Source organism: Suncus etruscus, chromosome 5 (genome assembly GCF_024139225.1).
Source record: "Suncus etruscus isolate mSunEtr1 chromosome 5, mSunEtr1.pri.cur, whole genome shotgun sequence".
Classification (NCBI taxonomy): Eukaryota; Metazoa; Chordata; class Mammalia; order Eulipotyphla; family Soricidae; genus Suncus; species Suncus etruscus.
Genome location: NC_064852.1, coordinates 121,414 through 146,302, shown reverse-complemented (window position 1 = coordinate 146,302; position 24,889 = coordinate 121,414). Strand labels below are relative to the sequence as shown.

The 24,889-nt window shown below is 43.9% G+C and overlaps 1 protein-coding gene across 1 annotated transcript; it reads left to right on the top strand.

The window, feature by feature from the left end:
• Positions 1-2,804: 2,804 nt before the first annotated feature.
• LOC126009372 (endogenous retrovirus group K member 6 Gag polyprotein-like) lies at positions 2,805-4,931 on the top strand. The gene has a single exon (XM_049773777.1). The coding sequence runs from the start codon at positions 2,805-2,807 to the stop codon at positions 4,929-4,931; it is 2,127 nt and encodes a 708-aa protein (XP_049629734.1).
• The last annotated feature ends 19,958 nt before the right edge of the window (positions 4,932-24,889 follow it).

Sequence of the window (24,889 nt, the reverse complement as noted above, 5' to 3'; positions counted from 1 at the left end):
AATTTTCAATGTCAAAATAAATGCTGAAAAAAACAATCTTTTGTGGATGAATTATTTTTACTTCAGTCTTCAGTTACATTAGTTCAAGATGAAATAAATATTCCTGTCACCTTGCATGCTTTGTTATCCTGAGTCCACAAGATGTGATTCCTGAGTACAGATAATACCTTAGCAATTAATTCGGAAGACCAAAAGCAAAATACCAAAACTTCCCAGAGATCTAAGTAATTAATACACACAAAGTATCCTTTCAGTGTAACATTCAACTATGTATTAATGATAATTAGTTTGTATTAGGAAAAGTAACATTACACCTGTGTACTCTGTCTTAGTTGATATGCCCAAAATGGAGAGCAAATCACAAAACATTTCATTTTAATGTCCTTATCTAAAAAGTCAAATTATATAAGATTTGATGGTTCATTCTTGGCTGATGACACGTATACACTACATGTCATGCTCATGGCGAGTTTAGCTCACTGACAATGCAGCAATTCATGAGGAATACTCCTTGACTCTCCCAAGAAAATAGGTCTTTGATCACATACTATCCATGCTATGGGAGAATTGTCCTTCACATTGGCTAAGGAGTGATTATCTTGGTTTTCAAGTATCTTGAGACACCCCCTCCCCGAACCTAAATAAGATGGGTTTCCAAGGTGTAGGTTAGGTAGATTTCCACCCGATCACCTATTACTTCAGACCATAATTCTACAGAGGAGGAAATGTCTTCCAGGGTAACAATTCAGACTTTGAGGAGTCAGTATGAATTTTGTAACACTTAAGCAGTGGTTGATGATTTGAGAGTTTTGGAATTACTGAATGTTGCTGAGAATTAACACCATACAGAGTATAACAGGAAGAGAGAGGACATAATCTATCTACTCCAGAATTATAGACAGCTGTGTAATAACTGCAAGGGTAGACATAGGGTTATGGTCTTGTTCAGAGATCAGAAGAGTGCATTGTGATCAATTCTAAAAGTTTGATTTCAGGAAAGCCATTTGCAGTTTTCTCTCTAGACCTTTTGTTACTCACATTAGCTCTCCAGGTTGGTCTACAGATAGGGCCTCTGCTTCTGTGTTCTGCATTGGCCAGGGAGGAAAATTTTGTTCATTATGTGCTTATTGAGACAAAGGAATAGTTTTGGGGCCATCCTAACCAACACATAGGCAATGTTCCCTGGGGGAGGAGCAGATAATGTTCTCTCATCAGTAGGAACATTTTTGATATTTTGAAACAAGAACATGATTCACTTTTTTTTGAGTTACCATGTTAATGTCTCTATAGCATATTTCAAAAAGCATAAGAAAATTTCATGGTACATCTCCTGATGCAACAATATGCTCAATAATTAACATATTCTCATGCTTTGATTATCCCATCCTGTGGTCTCTTTCAGTTCTGCTTTGGGGTTCCAATGGAAAAATAACATATATGGAGAAGAGATCATCAAGAGACATATATGACCCTCATTCTTCTACTTGTTTCATCAATTTTTGTTTGGTTGTTGGACTCTACTCAGAAAAGCTCATGTGTTTCTCCTACGTTACTTTGCATTGAAGAGTTACTTTTCACTTGCTGGGGCACCATATGGTATACTGGGCATTGAACCAGTGTTAGCTATCTGCACGAGAAATGTCCTATTGGCTGAGATATATCTCTGGCTCCTAGTCAATGCAGCCTGGGAGCTGTCACCTATTTTGAGGAAAATGAAGTGAAATTTTTTGTAATTTACTTCCATATTGCAAAGCACCCCATAACTTATGGGCTTATTATTAACATTTATTCCCTAGAAAATTTCAAAAGGAGAAATAAGACGCCAGGCAGACTCACCTTGGCTATATGGATTCTGGGTATGTAAAGAGAAGGAACACCTGAGACCTTTCTCAAGAGCCTGTTTGCTGATGTTGCCTACCCTTTTGGGCACGTCACAGATTGCGTTTTGATGGGCAATTGTGGGAAGCTGCATGGATCTAGAGCAAATTGAAGTTTCTGAGACATTTTTCTCTCCTGTCTTTATGCGGTTTAGCATAAGCCAGAGCTCAAAGGAAATAGTTCACCACAAAAACTTGAAAAAACTTAGAAGTTTTCAACCAGATAGCTTGGAGAAGTGAGATAACATCTAAGACCCTGGCAACTATAGCCAGAACCAATTAGCTTTAAAGACACGTCCTGTTGAATTTTAACACCTTGGTATGCCCTCTTTAACACCTTGGTGGGCCCTCAGTTTACATGCAGGTTGGAACATTTTGTGGTGAAAAGCTTGACCTAGTTACTGCTAGTTTTCCCCCCTCCCCATTTTATGCTATTATGATACATAGAAAATATGTAGTTAAGATAAAGCAATAGAAATTTGTAACAGGTATTGCTAGCCCTATGCCTTATTTGGACATTACCTTTGCCTCAGGCCTGATTGACAGGCTGAGCACGCCTCCCTTTATGCATTTTCTATATAAACAGTGTGTATCCCAATAAATTTCGCTTTTGAACAGCATCAGTTGTCTTAAGCCTGTTTCTATTAACCTCTCACAGTTCTATTACAGCATAAGACCGGATCTGCTCGGGAAACCTGCGAATAACTAGCGACCCTTAACCAACCACTCCCGCAGGTCGGGGGTCCCCCTCCGGGGGTCGCAAGTGGCGCCCAGACGTGGGGCTCGAGTTACAGACCACCGGTCGGACGGCAGAGGAAACGAGTCCGGAGCTTGTCCCCTAAGACGCCAGGTAAGCCCCTCGGGTGGCGCAGGGTCAAGTTAGTTCAATAGTTATAACTGCAACCGCCGTCCCATTAATCTCCCAGTATGGGAGCCAATGTGAGTAAAGAAGCTAGATTTATAAAAGATATTCAAGAGGAGTTATTAAATAGAAACATAAAAGTTAAGAAAAGAGATCTTGTAAAATTTTTGCTCTTTGTTCATGAAGTGTGCCCGTGGTTTGTAGTTACCTGTCCTAAAATTGCCCTAAGCACTTGGGAACAAATTGGTGAAGAATTAGATGAACACTTTCTTACTCATGGAAGCAAAGCTGACCAAAAAACCATTAGTCAATATTGGAATCTCTTAAAAAGTATAATAGTAAGGGCAGATGTTGATTCCAAAAGCAGAGACATCCTTCAAAAGGCACAGAGTCATCTGCAAATTGCCTCCCACGAGTGTTCTCAGGCTTGCTCGAGGTCCAGTTCTTTTGTCAATCTGTCTGTTAGCAACCCTGACAAATCCTCCGAGTCAACCCCATCTTTGTCTGATAAAATGAACAAAATCCGGTCAGAAGTCCGGTCCCTTACTTCAAGTATTTACCCATCCTCTCGTGCAGTGGCTACTGCCCCTCCTGAAGAGCCTCTAGACCCTGCTGATGCACAAAATCTAGAAAATGCAGCTGCTACTTATCAGCATGCTACTTACCCTCCTCTCTCTGAGCCACCTCCCTACAATTCCTCTATGCCAGACCCCCCTCAATCTCTTCATCCACCCTTTCCAAACTCAAAACTTTTCCATAAGGATAACCCCCTGCAAGATTTAAAAGAAATTGTAACCCTTGAACAGCGCCTCTCTAAGCTTCTAACTAAAAATAACCTTGCTCTGCAATTTCCCGTTCTGGATGGGAGAGGGGAAGAAGAGGAGCCCCCTCGTCCAGCTCCCACTCCTCAACCTAGTAAGCTCCCCCGCCCCCGAACCAGGCAACAAGCTAGACAAAACCCTGACCCCGATGCTATTGAGGAAGAGCCTGCTGCTGCTGAAGCTGCAGCTGCACCTGCCCCTAACAGTTCCTCAATTGAAGAAAATGAAACTCATCTCTTAAACCAGCTTAGACAATATAAAGCCCTTAATAAAAAGGATTTGCATGAACTATTTAAAGCTGTAAACACCTACGGCACGTCTGCCCCCTATACCCTTTCTTGCTTAGAGGCTATGGGTGGTGGAGGTCTTGTCCTGCCATTTGAATGGAAAGAAATTGTTAAAACTGCCCTTAAACAAGAATTATACCTCCTTTGGGAAGTAGAATTTACTAATCGCTGCAAAGAAATTGCAGGCAGTGATCAAGATTTTTATGCAAGAATATCTGGCTCTGCTCCCTATAACCTTTTAGCTCAACAACGAGATCTTCCCCGTTCTACTTTAACTAGCACAGCCTTAGCTGCCCTTCAGGCATGGAAGTCCCTGCCCCGTGCCGGTGCCTCCACGGCTCCACTGGCAAAAATTACTCAAGAATCAGATGAGCCCTATCATAGTTTTATTTCTCGGCTCCTAGAAGCAGTAGAAAGAATTTTGGGAGTATCTGCCACAGACACTGATAATGCCCTAGTAAAACAACTTGCCTTTGAAAATGCAAACCCTGCTTGCAAAAGCATCCTTCGTGGCAACCTTAGGGGGAAGTCCCTGCATGATATGATTTCATTATGTCGAGATGCTGATCCTTTTGTCCATAAAGTCACCAAGGCTCTAGTAGCCTTTCAAGGCCAAAATAAAGGAAAAACTTGCTTCCAATGTGGGAAACCTGGCCATTTTGCCTCCCACTGCCCTCAAAAGCAAGCTCCAGCCATGCAAACAGGCACTACTAACCCTCGCCCATCCCTCTGCCCTCGATGCCGTCGAGGCAGACATTGGGCAGCTGTTTGCCGTTCCAACACTGACATTGATGGCAACCCCCTGCCTCCGGTTCAGGGAAACGGGCAGCGGGGTCAGCCCCGGACCCCAGCTTATACCAACTTCCAGCCGGCCTCGGGGAACAGCCGGCCCAACAACCAGTCAGTTGCCCAGCAATCTCAGCCAAACCAGTTTGCAGCCCTCTCTCAAACCCTGCCCCAACAGGTGCCATGCACTCAACCTCTGGTCCCTCGCAGTATGTTGCCCCCTCAGCAACCTCCCTTGTCAGGGCCACCCCAGGCAGCGCAGGACTGGACCTCGGCGCCTCCTCCCCAAGGATATTAACTCCAGAGGATGGTGTCCAGCCAATTCCCACCGGTGTTTTTGGCCCTCCTCCTCCAAATACATTCTTTATGATAATTGGCAGAGCCTCAGCCACCATTAAAGGCCTAATTGTACAACCCTCCCTTGTGGACAATGACTACACTGGGGAAATTATTCTCCTTGCTGTAGCCCCTTTTTATCCTGTGCAAATTGTCCCCGGTCAAAGAATTGCCCAAGCATTGCCCCTTCCTTTAGACACCCAATTTCCTGCACTAGCAGAAAGCCGTGGAGCTTCATCTCCTGGCTCCTCTGAAGTTTTTTGGATTCAGGCCATGTGTCGTGCCAGGCCCCCTTTAACCCTAACCATCCAAGGCAAACCATTTGTTGGATTGTTGGATACAGGGGCAGATACCACCTGCTTCTCTCCCCTTGACTGGCCCCCTGATTGGCCTACTACTTCTTCTTTTGACAATGTTTCAGGCATTGCAGGATCAGTTAAAAAAGTCCAAATTCGTACCCAACATCTTAAAACCCTAAATGACTTTCAACGCCTGCTAGGTGACATCAATTGGCTAAGACCTTATCTCAAACTCTCCACAGGAGACCTTAAACCTCTTTTTGATATTTTAAAAGGTGACTCTGATCCTAACAGTGCAAGACAGCTCACTCCACAAGCCTTAAATTCACTGTCCTTAGTCAATACTGCTATTCAAGCCCAACTTATAACCACTTATAATCCCCAACAACCTCTTCTTCTCATTATTTGTTCCACCATTCTAACACCCACTGGTGTTTTATGGCAATCTGCCCCCTTGTATTGGATCCATTTATCCTCCACACCCTCTAAAGTTTTAGCCACTTATCCCCACTTAGTGGTACAATTATTACAGCAAGGCTGTGAAATTTCTGTTAAACTCTTTGGCTGCCAACCAACAAAAGCCATCATACCTTATACTAAACCTGAACTTCAGTGGCTCCTACAACATCAGCAAGAATGGACCATTTTTGCCTCCACATTTCAAGGAGAGCTTGATAACCACTATCCACCTGATAAATTGTTACAGTTTTTAAAAATTCATCCAGTAGTTTTTCCAAAAATTACCAAACTTCAGCCCATCCCTAATGCCTCCCTCGTATTTTCAGACGGCAGCTCCACTGGCTTGGCTGCCTTTACTGTCGATGGCACTGTGCATCAGTTCCCTACAGACTATCAGTCTGCCCAACTCGTAGAGCTTTCGGCTGTTGTTCATATTTTCCAGCAAATCTCACAAGCTTTTAACTTGTACACTGATAGTTGTTACATTGCTGCCTCTCTTCCTGTTTTAGAAACAGTTCCCTTTATTAAACCCTCCACCCCTGCAGCTGCTCTTTTTTCAGAAATTCAACAACTTATTTTGCATCGCACCCAGCCGTTTTTTGTTTCTCACATTAGAGCCCACTCCAACCTTCCTGGGCCCCTATCTGAAGGCAATTCAGCAGTAGACCTAGCTACACGGCTTTTGCCTGTGTTCAATCAACCCACTGCACTTCAACTTGCCCAGCAAGCCCACACTCTCCATCACTTAAATGCTCAAACACTCAGGCTAAAATTCTCCATCACCAGAGAGCAGGCTAGAGAAATTGTAAAGTCTTGCAAAGCCTGCCTTTCACTTTTGCCTGAGCCTTGTACAGGCGTCAACCCCCGTGGTCTAGTGCCCGGTGAGCTCTGGCAAATGGATGTTACTCACTTTGCCCCTTTTAGCAATCTGAAATACATTCATGTCACCATTGATACTTACAGTGGCTTTCTTTGTGCCTCCCTCCATACTGGCGAAGCCACCCGTGATGTTATCGCTCACATTTTACACTGTCTCACCATCCTGCCTACACCATCATCTATCAAAACAGATAATGGTCCAGGCTATAGCAGTACCAAATTTAAAGATTTTTGTGCAAAACTTGGCATCACTCACATCACTGGGATTCCTCTAAATCCCCAGGGCCAAGGTATAATTGAGCGTGCTCATTTAACCCTTAAAAATATGCTCTTTAAATTGTCATCTGAAAGTGAAACCTTGTATGCTCGCAGAGGCAAACATCGCCGCCTTTTAAACCATGCACTTTTTGTGCTCAATTTTCTTTCCTTAGATGCTGCAGGCCGATCCGCAGCTGATCGGTTATGGCACCCCTCCACACAAACAAACTTTCAACAAGTTCTTTGGAAAGATGTTTATACTGGCCGATGGCTAGGTCCTCACCCTGTTCTTATATGGGGTAAAGGACATGCCTGCGTGCACAATACAGACAACAATGAAACGCGCTGGCTTCCAGAAAGACTGGTTAAGCTATATAACCCACCCAGGGAAAGCGCCCCTGAGGATCTTTCTGCTTTTTCCACAGAAGCTGCTAACCCATCCACATTGCCCAATCCTGAATTGACAACCTCTGCCTTGCAAGACGATGATGTCCTGGCGAACACCATTTTTCCTTCCCCTTTTGATTTTTAATTTTTGTGCCCTGCCTGCATTTCTTCATGGCTCCCCTTATCAAATTTTTAATTACACATGGCTCATTATTAATCAAGCTGGTGATATTGCCAACGCCACCTCCAAACTTGCTCCCACCATCCCCTGGCCTGATTTGCATGTTGATTTCTGCGTTCTTGCCTTGGGAATACCAGGCTGGGGCACACCCAATCATTTTGCACCACAGCCAAAACCAGTTAACACCAGAACCATGAGCCGACGTAGAGGCCGCTATGCAGGCTGCCACAACCCTTCTGGCTGCACAGAGTTAGGCGACCATCCCATCTACATTTGCCCAAGCTCGCACCCAAATCGAGTCCTCAGCCGCCGGTGTGATTCTAAGTCAGAGTTTTTCTGTCCCTCTTGGGGCTGTGAAACTGCTGGAGATGTCTACTGGAAACCAACCTCCTCCTGGGACTACATTACAATCAAGCGTGGTCCCCGTCCATCACCTCCCGACTGCTATCGCTGGTGTAACCCACTCATCATTTCCTTTACCTCTGCTGGACGACAATCCTCCTGGACCAACCCAGTTACTTGGGGACTTCGCTTATACACGTATGGTTACCCTGGACTCTTTTTCTCCATCAAACTTTTAAAGGAACCTCCCCACCTTGTACCTCTTGCTATAGGACCTAATTCTCTTTTGCTTTCACACAACAACCCTGCTCCAGCTGCAGATGCTTCAAAAGCCAACCGCCCAAAGAAAGCAAAAGCATACAAGTCAAAACAAGCCTCAAAATCTTCTAATCAGCCCTCCAACCAGCGTGACTCTCCCATGTTTCAGCCAACCATTCCGTCTGGCCCCATCCCTTCTTCACAGCTCATCTTCAATATGGTAAATGCAACTGCTGCCGCCTTATCTGATCCTGCTTATGAACAATGCTGGATTTGCTATTCTCCCCAACCTCCCTTTTATGAAGGTGTTGCAGTTTTTGGTAACCCTATCCCCACTAACTCTGAACGCTATGCCTTTTGGGATCTGGACCCTAACCAAAGTATAACTCTTGGCCAAATTGTTGGCATTGGACTCTGCCTTTTAAGCCCTAATATGCTCCCTCCAGTTCAGCTACTTGATACTTGTAATCAAACCTATGTTGTTTCAAATCGTACCCAATATGTTATTTCCCCAAATACCACATATTTTGCTTGTGCTACAGGTTTAACTCCCATTATTGCCACTAACCTGTTTTTATCTCACAAAGATTATTGTGTCTTGATCCTCCTTATGCCCCGCCTTTCCATAAGGCCCAAAGAAGATTTGCTCTTTTCTTCTACCAGTTCTCTTCTTAGGCACAAAAGGGAACCCATTACAGCTGTCACTATTGCAGTGTTGCTTGGCCTAGGTGCTGCAAGTGCAGGAACAGGCATATATTCTCTTGTTAGCTCCCAGCATAATTTTAACCAACTGTCTCGTGCTGTAGATGCTGACATCCGGGAGCTCAAACAAGGACTTAAACATCTTAAAGAGACAGTCAGTTCCCTAGCAGAAGTTGTTCTTCAAAACCGTCGTGGTTTAGATCTTGCTCTTTTAAGAGAGGGAGGGGTTTGTGCCGCCTTAAAGGAAGAATGTTGCTTTTTTAAAGACAAGTTAGGACTTGTAGAAGATAGCATTAGAAGAGTAGAAGAAAGTTTAGAAGATAGACAAAAGAAAAGAGAAAAAGATGAGTCTTGGTATCAAAACTGGTTCTCCACTTCTCCTTGGCTATCTACCTTATTGCCCTCACTTTTAGGGCCTTTTATTGGCTTTATTTTGGTGATTTCCTTTGGCCCCTGGGCATTTAGGCGCATAATTAACTTTGTTAAAAGCTCAGTTGAGGAAGCTTCAAAACGCTCTGTAAGTATCCAATATCAGTTTCTTTCCCAGTATGACCCTGAAGATCATCAGGAGCAACCACCGCTCCAACCTTTGAGTTTTTTGGAGTTTGAAGCAATGGCTAAACGCCCACGCTCTCTATGCTCCCGGCTGTGGAAATGCTTAAGACGGGGATAGCTTGATGCCAATCTCTGGAGGCAGCATGGCTACTCACCTGCAAAACTTCTCTGGCCAGAATAATTAGATACTGTCTATGCCATGCCCAGAATTGGAAGCACATCAAGTAACCTAAGACAGGCATTCCACCCACTAACTTTCTTTTGCTTTTCCTATACAGAGAAGGGGGAAACTGTGGGAAGCTGCATGGATCTAGAGCAAATTGAAGTTTCTGAGACATTTTTCTCTCCTGTCTTTATGCGGTTTAGCATAAGCCAGAGCTCAAAGGAAATAGTTCACCACAAAAACTTGAAAAAACTTAGAAGTTTTCAACCAGATAGCTTGGAGAAGTGAGATAACATCTAAGACCCTGGCAACTATAGCCAGAACCAATTAGCTTTAAAGACACGTCCTGTTGAATTTTAACACCTTGGTATGCCCTCTTTAACACCTTGGTGGGCCCTCAGTTTACATGCAGGTTGGAACATTTTGTGGTGAAAAGCTTGACCTAGTTACTGCTAGTTTTCCCCCCTCCCCATTTTATGCTATTATGATACATAGAAAATATGTAGTTAAGATAAAGCAATAGAAATTTGTAACAGGTATTGCTAGCCCTATGCCTTATTTGGACATTACCTTTGCCTCAGGCCTGATTGACAGGCTGAGCACGCCTCCCTTTATGCATTTTCTATATAAACAGTGTGTATCCCAATAAATTTCGCTTTTGAACAGCATCAGTTGTCTTAAGCCTGTTTCTATTAACCTCTCACAGTTCTATTACAGCATAAGACCGGATCTGCTCGGGAAACCTGCGAATAACTAGCGACCCTTAACCAACCACTCCCGCAGGTCGGGGGTCCCCCTCCGGGGGTCGCAGGCAATGAAGGTCTCCTGGCAAGGGCTAGATAAATCTAATATCGTAATTTCACTGACACTCAGTGAAATCTGACACAGAACACTGATACTCACCAATTTCTTTAACACAAGTGATGCTTTCAAAAACTTTCAACTTTCAAAGTGTCATATTTATTTTTTCCTTGTCTAATGGTAGAAATCCAGTACAGGAATATGCAGGTAGAAATATGCACACAGGATCAAGGCTCCTAGCTGATCCAAGATGGGAACTTGTCAATCCTTGCTTTCATCTCCAAGAAAATGTTTTCTTGTGTATACACAGAATTTAAAACAAATGTACATAGATTGAACTCCAAATATCTGTATATTTACACAGCGGTCACAAAAATGTCATAAAACCCAGATTAGAGGGCCAGAAAGATATCACAGTGGTAGGGCATTTGCCTTGCATTCACCTGATTAAGGACAGGCGGTGGTTTGAATCCTGGCATCCCATATGGGATCCCTATGACTGCCAGGAGCAATTTCTGAGCCAGGAGGAATCCCTGAACAATGCCGGGTATGACCCCAAAACAAACAACAATAACAAAAAAGATCAGAGTTTTACATTATATAGTCTCTGCTACTACTTTTTTCTATTTCTTTTATCTCTGCTACTACTGATCACTTTTTGTGGGGACCAGTTCTTTTCTCAGGACACAGATACTCAGTGGAGACAGATTGGGGGAAGTATCTCTTGAGGCACTCAGCACAGCAATTGCTCCTGTGAGTGTACACCTCAGACTGCAGCTGCTCCTAGCTCACAGATCACACATATCTGGTGACATCTTATTTGACATCTTATAGGACATCTTACATGTTTTATTTTTGACATAATTGAAATTAAAACTCAACACTGAAATTCATTTATTTTCCTTAAAGACAAAGTCATTTTTCAAAACTGCAGACATGTTGAAGTTTTCTAAGTATACATAAGCAGTCCTCAAACTTTTAATGAGACCAGCACATATTTACAAGTGGTTCTGATTTTCTGGGCAGCTCCAGTGCACGTTCCAACATGAATGTATAAATGAAGGGTAGGAACATTAGTAGAGCAGATAGGGCAGATGCTTTGCAATCAGTTGACTTGGGGGTGAACACTGCTGTTGTATTAAATAATTAATGATAGTGGTGGATTGAGAAGGAGCTGGATGGCGATGGATGGTGAAGGATGGAGGCCTTTGTACTTAGGCCCTGGCCACGTGGCTTCATCCCCCATCAACCGGCGGGTCTGGGGTCCAGGAAAGCGAGGGGTATTGAACTCACTCACAGGCAGGCATCAGGAAGCATCAGCTTTATTCATACCCTATCCATCACATATGTGTGGCCTACATCATAACCTTTCAAGCACTAGTTATTCTTGGCCCTGCACCTTAACTCCTTTCATCCATCTTCCCTTTGGGCTCCATGCCGGCCAAAGACCAGAAGGGGAGAGCCCGCCAAAGGCCAAAAGGGCAAAGACCCTAATCCCCAGGGTCAAAGGCTTTATATAACCTTCCAAGACCACTCCCCGGAATGGGAGGGGTCCTGCAGGTAAGGTTACACCTAATATCCAGTTCCCAAGACCCCTCCCAGAAAAGCGCGGGTCTCAGGTGGGTACACCTAAATCCAGGGTGGAGTTACATCTCCCCCTCCTCTGAAATATAAAGACCCTTTTGTAATTCTGACTCCACCTTAGGCCAAAGGTGAGTTAATATTTTTATACAACGTAATAAAGTGAAAATTAACATACCAGCCCTTTTCAAAAACATAACATTTCTGCAAAATACACTATACACCTGTAACTTAATATTCTCTTAATGCTTTTCTACAAAGCACTATTCCGGAACGTTCATGTTCCTATACTTTTAAACTATATTGGGGGAACTTTCTGTTCCTATTAACCTACCCTACACACAAGTACTACAGCATAAATGCATAACATACATTTTAAAAACAGGCTAAGTATGTTAAAATACACACAGTAAAACATTTTGCAATCGAAAATAATAGCTATGAAAAACAACACATTTAAATTATAAAGAAAATGACTTAATTAAGACAAAGATGCAGGCAGTTAGAAATTTGATCTTTAAATGGGCTAAACTGTTGTTACATCCTTTTTTTTAAACCACTAACTAAAACTTATCCCATCACCAACTATGAGTAAAATATATGACTACCCGCTTAGATCCTACACCTAAAACCATAAGTCCAGATGCTGGTGTGTCCCACGCTGATCTCACCACGTGGCTTCCTTCCATAGTCCCAGGTCCCGCAGATGGTTTACTCACGCTGCTATTGACCTTGTGGTTGCAGGTTCGCAGCCGGTTCGATTGTGCTGTTTCACCTTTGTGATCTGGAGGGCGGATTCCAGGCTTGCCGCTTTTCTGGAGCAGAGCTGAGCAAAGCAGAGCCCCAGGCATTGTGCTTCTGGGCTGATAGGAGCTTTTCGCAGCTTCTTTGCTGCAGGATGCACGTTCTCTGCTGATTGTAGCTGCCTGCAGAACAGGCATTTTCTGTTGATAGTTTTGGCTGCTGCTTCTTTGCAGGGCACATCTGGATGTTCAGAATTTTAAAAGTCCAGTCCGAAATTTCCAATGTCGAAATCCAAATTCAAGCTGAAGGTTGTTCTCAGAAAATCAGTCCACTTTCAATACAGTCTTTGAGGAGGCTGAGGTTTTTGTTTATTGTAACAAAGTTTCAGTTTTGGGCCTGGGCCTGGGATGGAGGTGATGCAAGCTTCCACCTCCCTTGTTTCAGTTGCCCTTGTGCCCCCAGAAGGGGTGTCAGCCATATTTGAAAATGGCTTCACGTGGTAGCCCAAGGTTTTGGACTCACTGCAACTGAAAAAAGCCAAAATGAAACTTAAAAGCAGAAATTTCACCATCATTGCTGTTTTCTTGGGTCCAGGTTTCAAATCACAGTTCGAGCGCCAATTGAAGAATCAAATAATTAAAGATAGATCTTGATGGCGATGGATGGAGGAATCTTTCTCTGCCATCCCAGGCCACGTGGCTCTGCAACCCCCATTCAGCTGGCGGGTCCCAGGTTAGGTGAACGGCGGAATCAGACTCATCCAGGGACAGGCATCAGGATGCATCAGCTTTATTCATCCCTATCCACCACATGTGTGTGGCCTACTCATAACCTTTCAAGCACTAGTTATTCTTGGCCCTGCATCTTAACTCCTTTCAGCCATCTTCCTTTGACCTCCATGCTGGTCAAAGACCAAAAGAGGCAAAGCCCGCCAAAGGCCAAAAGGGCAAAGACCCTAATCTCCTGGGTCTAAGGCTTTATATAACCTTCCAAGACCACTCCCTGGAATGGGAGGGGTCTTGCAGGTAAGGTTACACCTAATATCCAGTTCCCAAGACCCCTCCCAGAAATGGGTGGGTCTCAGGTAGCTACACCTAAATCCAGGGTGGTGTTACACACTGCATCCCATATGGAATCCTGGGAAGCTCCTTAGGAGTAACTCCTGAGCGCAGAGCCAGGAATGATCCTTACTATCACTGGTGTGTCCCCCAAAATTAACAAAAGTGAATGAATACATGTGTTCTAGGAAAAAGCTTTTTCATGTTGGTTATTGTAGAAAGACAAAGGGACATACTGAAAGTGTCTCTCAACTGAAACCGGATCTGTAAGTCCCATTCCGTGCCATAGACCTAACTCTGCAGGAAGATGTCAGGAAGCATCCGCATCACTGTCATCTCCTCATCCAGCACAGCTTCTGTTCCCTCGGGTTTCTGACACACTCAGGATGTGGGTTGTCATACGGTGTCTCTTGCACAATAATACATGTCCGTGTCCTCAGGTTTCAGTTTTTTCCATTCCACGTGGGCTGTGATGGTGAACTTGACTGCAGTGAAGGTGACTCTGCCCCTGGAACTTCGGTGCATAGACTGTTATCATTACAAGGTTTATAACTTCACTCAAACCATTGTCCAGGGATCTGCTGCACCCAGTAAATCCAGTAGCTAGTGAAGCTGTATCCAGATGCCTTGCAGATCTTCACTGATATCCCAGGTTTTCTCACCTCAAACCCAGACTGCACTAGCTGCACCTGTGAGTGCACACCTGTGAGACAGGAGTGGAAGGACTCCCTTGACTGGACCAGTTCTCTTCTTAGTCCAGGGACTGGGACCCTTACCTGTGGCCACTGAGAGCTGAAGGAGGATTCTCCGTTTACAGTGCATGCTGAGGACTTGGCTCTCAGGAGACTGAATGGAAGAGTTTGTTCATTTTGTAATGCCTTTTAGTATAAATTGATCTCTGTTCAACAGATTTCAACTTACTTGCTTATTTATTAAAGAGAAAATAATCTGCCCAACTCAAGAAGTGACTGTACCACTTGGGTTTTTCCCTTTGAAATTTCCATGGCCGATGGCTTGAGAACATGAGACTCTATCTTGTTCTTGGACGCTGTGCAGGAAATGTTACTCTCAAAGACACTCTAGGCTGACAGGACCTGCTTTCATAGAGAACCCTCTGAATGCCATAGATCCCTGTGTTTCTCTGTGCTTTGACATAGACATTTGATTTGAGATATTTTGCAACCAGTGTGTTTAAAATTTGGGTTAATTCTAAGTCAAAATATAATGTGCTCTTTACTTTGGATTTTCTAAAAATAGCAGCCATGATATAAAGGTCATAAATTTATTTGAACATTACATTTTGCAATAGAATAACATACTGGGAAACAAGTCAGGAGACCATGTACTATGTCCTCCCTGGATGCCTATTGGAGAGGATTTTCTTGGAAAACAGGGAATCCAGAACTTGAGCAGATGCTACAGGCCCTGCATATACTCTAGGTGCCTGGACTGGTGGGCCGAGCGCCCCATGGAGCCCAGACCTGCCTTGCAGGGAGGATACTGTCTGAATTCCAGTTCTGTCATCCCCACAACTCTTGTTACTGAAGAAATGCTGTCAGTCTATAAGTGCTGTGAGTATTATGACCTGACCTCATCTACCACATTTAGTTTATATGACATTTTATATTAAATTCTCCAGTAGAATAAATTATTGAGAAACAACGCAGAGACCATGCACAATGTCCTTCACATGTGCCTATTTCAAAGTGTTTTCTTTAATATTAGGAAATTCCAGACTCTGCACCTACTTCTGGGCTGGAACTTAGATTGGTGTGTCCTGAGCATCGCCTGGGGCCATTCATGCTCTGCATGAATGATCCTTTCTTGGTTCCCAGCAGAGTCACCCTCACAGCTCCTGCTACCTATGAAATGCTGCCAGTCTGAGAGGGCTTGAGCATAGCGACCTGATTTTGTCCACCACATTTATTTTACATTATATGTATCTAACATGGGTACAATAATGTCTGCATCAGGGAGTTAATTCATACACAACTTGACCCTTCCAATGTGTCCCAGATTTTCTCACACTCTTGTCTGTGCCACCTGTAGTCTCCCTCCTCATTCACCCATCAACTTCTTACTACTTGGCAGTACAAATTTCGTTCTCCAAGGACAATGCTGTGTTTTTTTTTTTTGGGAGCGGGGTTGGGTCACACCCGGCAGTGCTCAGGGGTTACTCCTGGCTCTATGCTCAGAAATCGCTCCTGGCAGACTCAAGGGACCAGATGGGATGCCAGGATTCGAACCACAGACCTTCTGCATGCAAGGAAAATGCCTTACCTCCATGCTATCTCTCCGGCCTCCGACAATGCTGTGATTGATGGGTGTCCCTTGTTTCCTTTATGTACCACAGTTGAGAAGTGATGCATACCTGACCCTCTCCTCTGACTCACTTGCCTAAAATGAAACCTTTCAATTTATTCTAAATTGTAGTAATCTTAAAGTTAGAATCTTTTCTTAAAACTCTGTACTTATGAATATGGTGTACATATGCTAAAATTTACTAACTCTGTCCATTCATCTGTTGCTGAACAGTTGAATTGTTTCATGTCCTTGATATTGTACGAAGCATAAACATAGATGTGACTATTTAAGTTTTTCCATTTTTATATTGGCACAATGTTTTCAATGTTACTAACAATATATTTCATTATGAAATATTTTTTTTTGTTTTTGGGCCACACCCGGCGGTGCTCAGGGGTTTCTCCTGACTGTCTGCTCAGAAATAGCTCCTGGCAGACACGGGGGACCATATGGGACACCGGGATTCGAACCAACCACCTTTGGTCCTGGATCGGCTGCTTGCAAGGCAAACGCCGCTGTGCTATCTCTCCGTTTATGCAATATTCTAATACAGTCACCTAATTCAATATTTGCTTCCATCCATCAATAAGCCATGGAATCTTGTAATCCACATCTTGCCGCCCTGAAAAACTCAATTATGTTTGTAGTATATATTTTTAAGTTACCCATTTTAACTCAATCATTCTGAAATACAGATACAAGCTTAATCATGATTGAAATTCATACAAGGTCCCAAATCCATTCCTTCACCAATGCACATTGACAACTACCATCATTTTACCATACCAATAACCTCCAATATTAAACTGCAAAATTCTAATATTCTATCACCCCAATATTCCATCACCTCAATTATTTCAAGATTCCAATATCGCAGTGTTCTAACATCCCAATTTTCCAATATTCTAACATCCTAACATTTCTCTATTCCAACATCCATATATTCCATTAATGTAATGTCCCAACATATAATTATTAAAATATTTTTTATGTGAAATCATACATTATTCTAACATACCAATATTTTTAACAACTTAATATTCCAAAATTGAAAAATATCAGAATTCCAGCATTCCAGTATATATTCTACTATTTATTCCAGTAAATATTCTACTATTTTCTATTATTATTCCAAAGTACCAATATTTCATGTGAGGTGTGTGTGTGTGGAGAGGGTATGTGTGTGAGTGTGAGAATTTGGTGCATCACCCATGTGTGAGGGGTGTGTATGAGGTGTGTATGTGTGTGTGTGTGTGTGAAAGAGGTATGTGTGAGCAGTGTGTGAGAGAAGTATGTGTGAGGGCAGCCATGTGTGAGGAGCATGCTTGAGGACCCCTCTAAAATATTCTTAAAGGAACTTTTTGGATGGTTTCATAAATTTAATTGTCATTTTTGTGCACGGATCACACTAATTTTCTTATTTTTCTAATATTAGCATATGAGCTCCTAGAAGAAAGCACTAGAATACAATTTTATGTTAAAGAACACATTTGCATTTTATTATTTTCAATGAAAAGAATTAGGGTCTGAGGTATACACAATGCTTAGGGAGTTTGCCTTGTATGTGGCCGACCAAGATTTAATCCTAGCATATCAAATGGTCCCCCAGGATGTCAAGAGACAGAAGTGTTCCCTGAGTATCACCAGGTGTGTTCCAAAAACAAACAACATAAAGGAAAGACTATACCAAACCGTCATTCACACCCACTTTTTCAAAAAATGTATATTTCTCTCAGATATTTTCCTATCCCTTACCTGAGACATGTGCTTTCTCTTCCTTCTGCTTCATTTCTGTTTTGGAGTCACACCCACTGTGTTCAGCCCAGAGTTTCTACATTGGCACTCAGGGATCATACTCTATGGGGCTCATGGAATCTTATGTTTTGGGAATTTAACCTAGGGCTGGCCATGTGTGCAAGGCAAGAGCCCTGCTGACTATCTCTCCAGCACCACTCATTCATGTTTCTATAAATAAAACTTTTACTTCACACACAAATAAGCTCTCTCAACTTCAAACCCTTTATATACTAAAGTATTTTCATAATAAAAATTCTGGGTCCCATTTTTATAATAAAAATACTTAGGTCGAGCAGGGTACATTATTCTAGGTGAAGCCTCCATTTCATTCAGTCTTGTCACTATATCCCACCACTGTCTTCTGGCCTTGAGAGTTTCTTGTGACATGTCTGTTGTAAATCTTAAGGATGTTCCTTTGAATGTAATTTCTCTTTTGGATCTTGCTGCTTTCAGCATTATAACCTGTCCGTGGGATTTGTCATGGTGACTAAGATGTGTCTTGGGGTGCTTTTCTTTGGATCTCTTTTAGCTGGTACTCTTTGGGCATGCAGGATTTGGTTGCATAAAGTCGTTATCTCTGGGAGATTCTTTGTAATGATGTCCTTGATTTTTGATTCTTCCTGGGGATTCTCCTCCTGTGTCTCTGGGACTATAATTGTTCTTTTGTTGTTTCTGTTGAATTTAAACAACATTTCAATTTTCCTCTGTTGAAAATTTCTTTGGGGTTCTTTACAAATCTCTTTTGTTGTATAGAGTTATTATGCCTATTATCATCTAGCTGACTAATTCTGACTTCAGCTTCTGTTACTCTACAGGAGAGGATGGACCCAGGGCTCACAAAGCAGCTTCAGGTGTGGCCCCAAAAGCAGTCTGCTGGAGCCACAACAGGCAGGGGTCAAGGAATGGTGGACAGGTCCACCCTAACTTCAGTCAGACACCAGAGGCCTCAGCAATCTGTGCCTCTCCCAGATGGACCCAGGGATCACAAATCAGCTTCAGGTGTGGCCCTCAAAAACAGTCTGCTGGAGCCACAGCAGGCAGGGGTCAAGAAACAGTGGACAGGTCCACCCCTACTTTCGGTCAGACTGCGGAGAGCTCAGCTCTCTGTGCCTCTCCAGGATGGGCCCAGGGATCACAAAGCAGCTTCAGGTGTGCCTCACATACAGATCATGCAGAGCCCTGGCAAAGGATAACCAGGACTGAGACTCTGTAGAGGCACCCCCCTCGTTGACAGACCTGACCGCTCCAAACACACTCTTTGGTTACCCCTCCTTGTCGAGCGCCTGAAGGCAGGACGTATCCCATAAGGCAACTGTCAGTTATGGACAGCAGCAGTGTCATAGCTACTGTCTCACACGGAATCCTGTTTCCAGAACACGATATTTTTTGTTTATACTCCAGAGCTGTAGACAAGCAAAGCCACATATGCTTCCAGTCTCCTTTTCTGCATCTCACAAAAGCAGGCAATGCAGAAGAAGGCACTCCAAGGAAGGCATTACAGGAGTCCCTCTGCCCTGAGCCCTCTTCCCTCCTTTGTGGCATGGAACAAGCATTATAGTGGGTACCAAGTTCTCAGCTGACCTGCTCTCAGGCCTACTGCACAAACAATAGCAAAACACATGTGGGACATGGAAACAGTAGAGTCATGTGCAGAAGGCACTGGTCTCTGCATGTCCAGCTGCTTCAGCTGTCTCTTGAGCTGCCAGAAAGTTCTCTCTTTACTTGGGCTAGGGAGGGCTTCTGCCAGGCCCTCCTCTGCATCTGGCAAGCCTCAGGACATATTGTCTTTCCTTTGGCCTTTTCTCATGTAGAACCTGGGTGACTCAGTGACCCTACATAGTCTTTTCTCCCTTTTCCTGAGGCATCAGAAGATCCTGAAATAACAAAGTTTCTGGGGATAGATGAATGGTATTTGGGGATGATAATCTTCATCCAATCTGTTGAAAAAGCAATACAAATCAAACATGGAACTAAGACTGGGACTGACTGAAGCATTCAGAACCATGTCTTTTCTGGGGGATAGTCTGCCTCTTGGTCCCTGAAATTGCAGCACCTTGCTCCAGCCAGAGCTGCGAGCCTGTTCTGCTCTGCCCAGACTCAAGTTCTCTACTTTCTCTTTGAGTGCTAGCCTGTCTGCTCTCTCCCAGGGGTCCAGTTCACTGTCCCTCAGACCATTGGAGGGTCTGACTATAGTAAAAACAAAACTTGTGAACGAATTCTTATGCACACTGCATATATCTTATTTTGCAATGAAGAAACAAAACAGATACAAATAGAATATGTGGCCTGCAGGCCATAGTTTGAGGACCAATGACAGTTGACTAAGGTCAAGGTGCAGAATGCAGGCTGCGGGCCAGAGAGATAGCATGGAGGTAAGGCATTTGCCTTTCATGCAGAAGGCCATTGGTTTGAATCCCGGTGTCCCATATGGTCCCCTGAGCGTGCCAGGAGCAGTTTCTGAGAGTGGAGCCAGGAGTAACCCCTGAGCACTGCCGGATATGATCCCAAAAAACAAACAAACAGATGCAGGCTGCAGAAGAGGTAGGATGGGATGAACTTGTGGCAGTGCCATGAAAGGACACTCCCTTCTGAGTCCTCAATGGGTACATGTGTATTTAAGAAAGTGGGATGCAGTCTGGTCCATGGATGTCAGGGGAAAGATGGGAGTTAAGAATCTTCATGAAGAAGGAACGATGAGTTGAGGAGAGGAAGTCCTAGGGGCACAGATGAGGGGTCTCTCTGAACGAGTCCTCTTGGCCGCTGTGTTTCTGGGAGACTCAAGTTTCTGGGTGTACACTCCACTATCCTAATTGTTTCAGCTGTCTCTGTGTTTTCTGGAATTACTACTTTTTGTTTTGTTTGTTCCTTGTTTGGGGTCCACATCCAGTAATGCTTGGGGGTTATTCTGGATCTGCATTCAGGAATTATTCCTGGTAGTGTTTGGGGCTTCGTAACAAATACTGGGGATCCAAGGTGTGTATCTAAGCTGGTTTAGCAGTAGGCAAGGGAAGCCCTAGAGTATAGTTCTAGCCCTCTGAGTTGTCACTTTGGCAGCAAATTTCCCGTCGGGAAATGAGTGTCCCTGAAGTGCCCCGGGATCTGCAGCTGCCCTCAAACCACAGGACGCAGTCCGCCTTCAAAGAGCAAAGAAGACAAAAACTTACAGAACATCTCTTAAAAATAAAAACCCTTTCTGCATGCAAACAAGAAAACCAGCTATTGCCCAGGCAACACCAGAATGTGATAACATCTAAGGCTCGAGTCCAAGAAGAGACCAAAGTTGCAAAACCTAAAGCAAACATGGCTAATAAAGAAAATGCTGGTACAACTACAGGGAACAAAAATAATATATTGATGGAAAAAATTGTATTCCTTTAAAGCCATCTAAGGAATTAATCAGTCTATCTAAAGCAGTTGATACACAAAATCTGTGGGATAATAATCAAACTTTGCCTTTACTATTTAAATATGAACCCCAAAGTCAACATATGACATTAAGCCAAGCATTTCACTTTAAAAACAACAGTAAAAAGAAACAAATAATTCCAGAAAATCTAAGGCAAGAGGCTAACATGCCCAGGAAACCTATTCTTGGATCTTTTCAAGGCCAGATTGTTCAGTTGAAGGTTGATTCCTTTAGGAAACTTCTTCAAGGAACCGGAGAGATAGCACAGCGGCATTTGCCTTGCAAGAAGCCGATCCAGGACCAAAGGTGGTTGGTTCGAATCCCGGTGTCCCATATGGTCCCCCGTGCCTCCCAGGAGCTATTTCTGAGCAGAGAGCCAGGAGTAACCCTTGAGCACCGCCGGGTGTGGCCCAAAAACCAAAAAAAAAAAAAAAGAAAACGAAAACCTCTTCAAGTGAAAGATTAGAGTTCTGTAACCAACAAAAAGCCCCTTATGCCTCCCCAATAAGCTATTTTATTCTTTCCTTAATCGCCCCCACCTGAAAGATCCAGGTGGGATGACAGGCAAAAACAATATCAAAAAAATACAAAACACACCTATCTTTTCTTGTCATTAGTTGTGGGGGACCCTCAGGGCCACAGTTTAGCAAGGGTGGTGAAGCAGCCTGCACAGGACTGTGAAGCCCAGTAGCCCAGCCTACAAAGGTAGATTTTCCGATACCCTGTTCAATTTTCTCTGGTTTTAGCTGAATGTATCAACTGAGCCTGGAGGTGCTCATTTTTCATCTTGAAGTCTTATAGAAGTTTCTAGAAAAGAGAGAAAGGAGGCAGAAAGGGAGATAGGGAATGACATCTGCCTGCCCAGAGCCCACAGCCAAGGTCTCTGAACAGGCTGTACCTCAGTCTTAGACTTTTTCCACATCTATCTTGTTCTGAGTTTGCTCCTGCTGCAGCTGGTCCAGGACTCAATTTCAACAACATCGACTGCTATAGCAGCTTCCATCTTAGGGAATAGTTGCAGGTAGGTGACCAGATTCAGGAAAGCTCCTATGTTTCGCTGTGTTTGGCAAAAATACTGGTACCTTTTCCCTCCAGAAACTGCCTTTTTTGTTTGTTTGTTTTTGGATCACACCCGTCAGCTCTCAGGGGTCACTCTTGGCTCTATGCTCAGAAATCGCTCCTGGAAGGTTCAGGGGACCATATGGGAAGTCAACATTTAAACCACCATCCTTCTACATGCAAGGCAAACACCCTACCTCCATGCAATCTCTTCGACCAGAAACTGCCTTCTTCCTGCAGGTCCACATACAGCAATGCTGCCAGGAAGGAGGAAATATGGCTGAGCGCAGGAATACGAGGCATTTTCCACTCAGTCTTTTCCCTGAGCCATAGTTTGAGGAGCAGTGACTGCATCCTGTCATGACACAGTTTTGGACTTCCTTGGGGGTACTTTGTCCCAAAGTTGTGTCGTGTTCATTGACAATCCTGCCTAGTTCGAGGTACTACTGTTCCCCCTGATCAATTCTTCCCCCTTGATGGAAGGGTGTGGAGGACACACTATATACTCATATGCACAGCAGGGAATGAGACCCAATATCGTTGTTTAGATCCTCAAGCTAATCCTGGGAGGTGGTATTCACTTGTTTCTGTTGTCCATTCTTCAGTATATTTCAAGAGGAGAGAAGGGATGAGGGGAAAAGGGAAAGGTAGACAAGGGTGAAGAGGAATGTGAGCAGAACATGGGCAGCAGGATGGAGAAAGAACAAGGCTAGGGGAGATTACAGTGATTTTGAGAGGGTATGTTCCATGGGTGTGATAAAACAAGGAGGTAAAACTTGAAGATGGAACTTAGCCCAATCTGGCTGATAGTTCATGCCAGGTGATGTTCCCAATGGGAATTCCACCCCATTCCTAGTGGCTTTATTATCCTGCCCCAGAGACTGCTTAGAGGTCGTTTTCAGATTCAAGTTCACATCCTCTAGACTCACTTCTGCCTTCTCTCAGGTTTTGACTTCCTTCTGTGGGTAAGATCTAGGAAAAGATGAGCCTTTGAGATGTCCTTGGGAAAGACAAGCCCTTCACAGGGTTCTTGAGTTTTAAAGAGGCTGAGGGTGGCAAATGGCTCCATCCCTCCTGAGCAGAATTTACTTCTTCAATTTCAGGGCTGGAATCTGCACTCCTGAGCACCAAAAATCATCACTCTTTAGCATTCTTTGTTGAATGAATCCACCAGCACACACAGATTAGGCACACACAGATCAAAGTTAACCTGCTCTCAGGCCACTTGGAATCTGTGGCCAAATATCTTGTTGGACTCATACAGCATGTTTATGTGCTCAAGGTAGTGTTCTTTCTGGATTTGCAACTTCTTCAGCAGTGTCTTTAGGCGCAAAAAAGCCATCTCAAAATTGGCATGAGGCAAAGGAGGCCAATTCTGACTTCTGCCTCTGTCACGTGTTTTGTCTTTTTCAGTCTTTGCTTTGGTCATTTCTCATGGCATGCCTTGTTGATCGATGGTTACTCTAGACCGGGGGTCTTCAAACTACGGCCCATGGGCCACATATTGTATTTGTTCCCGTTTTGTTTTTCACTTCAAAATAAGATATATGCAGTGTGCATAGGAATTTGTTCATAGTTTTTATTTTCACTATAGTCCGGTCCTTCAACGGTCTGAGGGACGGTGAACTGGCCCCCCTAACCCTAACCCACACTCCCACCATCTCTGCATCCCATTAATTGGAGTCAAGTAAATTGGAAGTTGAGAAAATTGCAGGAGAAAAAACAAGATACGAGATGGTGTGTCCCAGGGGCCACAGAGAGTTGTGTGGCTCAGTAGAGCCTCTTTGTCAGGGCTCCTGGCCAATTCAGTTTCTTGATGCTCTTTCTCTTTCCCACCATTCTCACTGTTCCCACTGCCTCCTACACTATCTCCTTTGCTGTTGGGAGCCCCAGGGATCAGACAACTCAGGGAGGTGGAGAATTGTTCTTCAGCAGGACCTGTTAGTGCTTCAGCTCATGAGCCTGGGGACCCTGAAGTCTCTGGAATCAGCATTATGTTTACCTGGAATTGGAGCATCTGACTCTCCTCTCTAGTTCGAGGAGACCTAAATGTGAGCAATGGTTAGGCCACAGGAAAAGAGCCCATGGCCTTTCTCTTTCTTTGGTTTCTCTCAGCTATTCACTATTTGCTCTATTTCTGTATTGTTCTGAATCCCTCGACTACAACCAGTCAAGAGCTGCTTCTGCAGCACCATCTGCTGGTCCAGCTGCACCTTCTCTGCGCACTGTTGCAAGGAAATGGCTGGGTATTTTTTTAAATATATTAATGGAAGTGTCCTCATTTTGGTGTGAAGATGATGAGGCCATAATAAGCTAGGCCTGGCTCCTACTGCCCCTTAAGCCCAAGGGTCTGAAAGCTGCAGGGTATACAGCAGAGAAACTCAAAAAAACTCAGATAAAGTTCCAGAAGTCAGGCAGCTTTTTTTTTTTTTGGAGGGGGGGCAATTCTCAGAGGCTACTCCTGGTTCTACACTCAGAAATTGCCCCCGGCAGGCTCAGGGGACCATATGGGATACCTGGATTCGAAGCACCATCCTTCTGCATGCAAGGCAAATGCTTGACCTCCATGCTATCTCTCTGGCCCCAGGAGTCAGCCAGGTTTATTTCACAGTCCCTACCATCGTGCACACCTCCGCACATGGTCTCTATATTCTTTTCCAAGCAGCCATTCTCTGCTCCTTCCTGTC

Coding starts and splice junctions, on each gene's coding strand:
- LOC126009372 (XM_049773777.1), top strand. CDS start 2,805: ATGGGAGCCAATGTGAGTAAAGAAGCTAGATTTATAAAAGATATTCAA.